The sequence below is a fragment of the Sinohyriopsis cumingii genome, chromosome 6, assembly GCF_028554795.1.
Source record: "Sinohyriopsis cumingii isolate HCF-2022 chromosome 6, ASM2855479v2, whole genome shotgun sequence".
NCBI lineage: Eukaryota > Metazoa > Mollusca > Bivalvia > Unionida > Unionidae > Sinohyriopsis > Sinohyriopsis cumingii.
In genome coordinates this window covers 140,739,346-140,744,147 of record NC_142966.1, presented here as the reverse complement: position 1 = coordinate 140,744,147, position 4,802 = coordinate 140,739,346, and the positions used below count along the sequence as shown (strand labels likewise).

The following is a 4,802-nucleotide window of genomic DNA, read 5'->3' as shown; positions in this document are numbered from 1 at the left end:
ATCATACATGAATAAGTACTCTGGAATAAATACTGTTCAAGTTAAAGATAAAATATAGAATTCAGTTGGCGCGTTTGTCTACTGATACAGATAGATGATGTGCTAAAGTTTAAACGACAGCCTTAAGGCAGCAATATATTCTGAAAGAGTACGAATTTGGAGGAACAGTTTGGCGCAGTTTCGAAATGTAATATGGGAGGTAACTCCATCGTAATTATTTAAAAATTCGGATAGATTTACTTCCATTTCTTACCGAAATGACCCTGACCCTATGATCAATATTTTAAAATATATTTTTGTTCTTGTTTACATAACAAATTTAAAATACTTTGTGAGCGAAAACCATATTGAATAAATCTAAATGTATTCAGTAAACCTCAAAACATCACAATTTTTGTAAGATAAAGTGGTAAAGTGAACTATCAAGAATCTAGAACATTACGCGAATATTCCAGAATAGCTGATGAATGTAAACAACGTTTTTGCGTCATACCTAAGCCGACCGTCAGTATATATAAAGGCTTGCATCAGAATTTTTTTAACTTTGTAGATATTTCCAGGACCGGCAATTTAGAGTATTTGGCAGAGACTATCTCTAATTTTACACGGACTAGAAGACACTTCGAACGGCTTGACCAAAGTAACCATCCCGAAAGAAACACATATACCGGCTTACCATTATGGCTTGGAGGAGAGCTATTTTACCATTTGTGTCGAGACACGGGCCCCTCAGGGCAGTATGCACTCGTCGAAATGTCCCCATTGTCCGTCCGTGGAGAACAAACCAGTCACTGTGGGATGATTTTTTCCATGATTTCCCAACTCCTTTCAGCCGGACCTTCCGTGATATGGATATCTATTTTTCGGACATGATGCGCAGAATGGACAGAATGTTCCCCAGGATATGGGAGACTCATTATGTAAGGCCAAGGTCTGCGGCGGAGGTGGCGTCCAAGTCAGAGGTGGCTGAGGTACTGGTTTGATTTACTGTTTTTGTTTATTTAAAGAAAACTGCCACAATATGCCACTGTTGTTTGCTAATAGTATTATTTGGGGGTTGGTGTTTAAGTCTCGGTGATGCAATACTTAGTGTTTGATAGATGTACTTTGTAAGAAAGACATGTTTGCAGGGTCGGTAGTTATATTAAGGTTTTCATGTGTTATGCATAGCAGGGAAATCCGTACATTTATATCACCCTAGTCCAATAAATCGGCCCCTAACCCCAACCTGTTGTTGATACCGTGGGCCTGATAGCACCTATTAATAAAATAGACGAAACCTTGCAGACAAGCCTGTCTGCAACATATCGGTGTACATTTTAGATATTTCTCGCGTTTCTTGAGCTATTTTTGGTTTAAGGGTCCTTTTGGCGATATGTACTGAATATTTCCTGATCGAATCTTATGTTTGGTGACTTGTAAATTCACGTGAAACAACACAACCCTATGTCCAGTGGACTTTTAAAATTTCATTCGTTACCAAATAGTGGTAAGTGTCTAAACTAAACGCGGGAGTGTTTCGGGAAGATTTGCATACAGCAGAATTGCACATTTTAATGAAAATTTTAGGTCAGACGAACAAATCATCCAAAAGTATCAGCAAAATTATTAGGCGGTCTGTTTTTTGTTGTTGTTGTTATTATTCTTTTGTTGTTGTCGACTAATGTCAACCTTGCATCCAAATTTTGGAATTGGGACATGCACGCTCAAGCCAAAATTGTATTCATCCGCGGCGTGTAGCCTGCATGATTTTGTTATAGTTGCACTGAGCCGCATAATTTCTTGTAACGCCCCTGACAAGTCTTCAATCTCCATGGTCTACGTAAGATTAATAATTTTAAAAAATGTATATATTACTTTTTAGAATGTTGTAATTTCCAAATATTTTGACGAAATGTCGTAAGAATATTGACATCATATTGCTGTTGAAGTTGTACAAATTTCCACTTTTATGCATGTCCACCCTTTACGTTTAAGTTGCATGTTGGAACACACCTTAGTTCAGTTATCTCTGTTCGCGAATATGTCAGTAATTTATTCATATTTTCTTTTTAGGTAAAATTTGACGGCAAGGATTTCGAGTTGAAGCTGGATGCTCAACAGTTTTCACCGGAAGAACTGGAGGTAAAGCTTTTAAACGAAAACCGGCTGGTCATACGCGGGAAACACGAGCAGAAAGCAGACGATCATGGATACGTGGCGCGAGAATTCCAGCGAGAAATGGATTTACCGGAGGTATGTCCATGTTTTCCTTTAAGTGATCTTATTCATCTTTTGAATTACATGACTTTTCTTTAGCAGTTGACTTTGGTCTTGAGGCACAAGAAATTGAATATTCATGTTTCTGTCGGGTTCAACTCGTTGTTTTGTTGAATATTTTTGGGTAGTAGTAAAAGTTTTAGAATCGCTTCTTTTCTTCGCATTCCGTTGCACAAGGGTGCGAGAACTCGAGTTCAATAACGAAACTTGTTACACGGAAAGAAAAAGTAAAAAATGTACTTTCTGTCTGTGACTTTCAATGCTAATTGCTGAGATTTAAATTTTGCCTTTGATATCTTTCAAGATTAAAAATTCGAGAGGCCCAATTTATGGACATCTAGGAAATACGTAACAATCATGTACTACGTCGCTCACTCTTGCAATCGTGGTCAGACGTTTCACAGTATTGATATTTCATGTATTAATATTTTATCAGACAGGTACAACAGTAGAGGTACATACTTTAGTATTGTTCTTAATGACAGTGCACCCCTGTTGAAGTTGTGACACTTTTCTTCAGTTTCTTAACTATTTTCTTGCTCATTTCTTTTTTTTCTAAAGTTAGAACCAACTCTGATAACCTACAATTGCTTTTATTCGCGTGGTAGCTTTTTCTTATTTCTCGGAATTCACGGGGGAAGTGGGAGCTGTCAGTAAATTACAGTAGCCGCCAACGTTTTGTTCTATAAATTATAAACAATACGAGGTTTAACGATCAGTAAACTTTTACTTTACGCGCCCAAAAAGAATATCTGGAAACCACAAAGCTTAGTAGTTACCAATAATTAAGAAGTGACGTTCGTAAGTTACAAAATTTATGAAGTCATACAACTTGAAACCAATTTTACACTGCTTGAATGGTTGTAGCGACGTGATGGTTGTTAATTCACATATGTGATCGATTTTCAAGTTTCATGACACAATGCAAACTGTAAAATATGAAGTTTTATGATTTTAATTACAAACAGTTATAAAAGTAAAAAAGAATTTCAAGAAATAAATAACGTTTCAAACGTTGCTTACAAATGCATTCCTTTCCTGTGTAATGAACTAATAACATCTAGTTCCCTTCATCTTTTGTTATAAATATTTCATTGTCGTTTTGTTACAAAATATGAGATTGGACAAGTTGTCTAACTCATTCAGGTCCTTTCCCAAAATTTTTTTAATCAGAGATGACATTCATCTTAGCAAATATTAAAGTACATCGGGAAAATATTTAATTTGTGGAAGAAGGTCGCTCAAATAGTTAAGTACTTGGTTATTCATAATCAAATACATTATACAAATCTCTTCATTTTTCTTCGTTGTGCTAAAGAGTTTCCAAAACAGTTAACGCATAGAGAGATTTTCTAGACCATACATTCTCAAACTTTGCTTCGCGGCACACGTGTGTACCGGCGGCCTTCTGGAAGTGATACATAAAAAAGCAGGAAGTGTGCCGTACAGTGTTTGAAATCCGTTGCTCTAGTATAAGAAATGGGTAGACCTATAACGATTGGTGTATTTTTTGTGCGTCACGTAATGTAATTTAAACCAATCTAAACGTTTCTTACAATGCTTGGTAAAAACGTGCAATTACTGTCCTTCAGAGCGTTTACATCCATGTGTTCATGTAGGCTAACAGTCTTTATTTCTCTCGCTGTTATTCTTCTTTCCAGAACATCGACCAAGAGAGTATAACGTCATTTATCACAGAGGAGGGCGTTCTCGTGATAAGGGCAAAGGTCAATGCTGCACAGAGTGAAAAGACTATAAAAATTGAAAAGGCATCTTCAAAGAAAGAATAATGAAAAGACTTAACATAAAATTCAGACTTGAGTTACTACTGCAAATGTTCGGGCGTTTGTATATTTTCTTGTTTTCTGTGGTAATCATGTTTTTTTGGAGATGAATGGGGGCGGGTAGTAATTTCATAAAATAAAATCATTAGCTTTCATTGCTCTTTATTTTTACATAAAAGCGTGAATATATATTAGGAGAAAGGTTTATACTTCAAGCCGTGCCTTTATTGCAGGCCATAGGCCTTTGCTTATATGTTGTTGAATTGTGTTGTACCTTACATTGCAGGCCGTAGCAGGGGCGCTCGCAAAATTATTTTTTCTTGGAGGCATGGGGCAAACATGTCAGCTACTAAGTTTTACGGATGTAGGCCAAAACATGTTTTAAAGGTGTAATGGGGGGCGGGGCTATGTGCTGGCGTCCATAGGGCTTGATCTTTCCTTATATTTTAAGACGAGCGGGATGCGGTAAGTCGCTGGTTCGAACCCCGGACGAATCTTACTAAAGACTTATAAAAATGGTACTAGCATGTGCCTATCTTGGCGTGCAGCATTAAAAAGTTATTGTTAAGACTGGTTGGCCTGGTGTCAAGATAATGTGACTGGGCGGGACATCATGCTACATGTCTGCGGCATGATGCCCCAGTGCTAGACATCTTTCTAAAATGCCACACTGCAAACATCGTAGGAAAATGACTAAAACTGTTAAAGCTACGCTTAAAATCTAAATAACACGCACGCACGCACTCACACATTTTAAGA

The 4,802-nt window shown here is 37.2% G+C and overlaps 1 protein-coding gene across 1 annotated transcript; it reads left to right on the top strand.

Annotated features, from left to right (window-relative positions):
• Nucleotides 1-445: 445 nt before the first annotated feature.
• LOC149798129 (protein lethal(2)essential for life-like) lies at nt 446-4,198 on the top strand. Its single transcript, XM_089963219.1, has 3 exons — nt 446-971; nt 2,056-2,235; nt 3,921-4,198. The coding sequence occupies exons 1-3, from the start codon at nt 681-683 to the stop codon at nt 4,047-4,049; spliced, it is 600 nt and encodes a 199-aa protein (XP_089819345.1). The 5' UTR covers nt 446-680; the 3' UTR covers nt 4,050-4,198.
• Nucleotides 4,199-4,802: the final 604 nt, after the last annotated feature.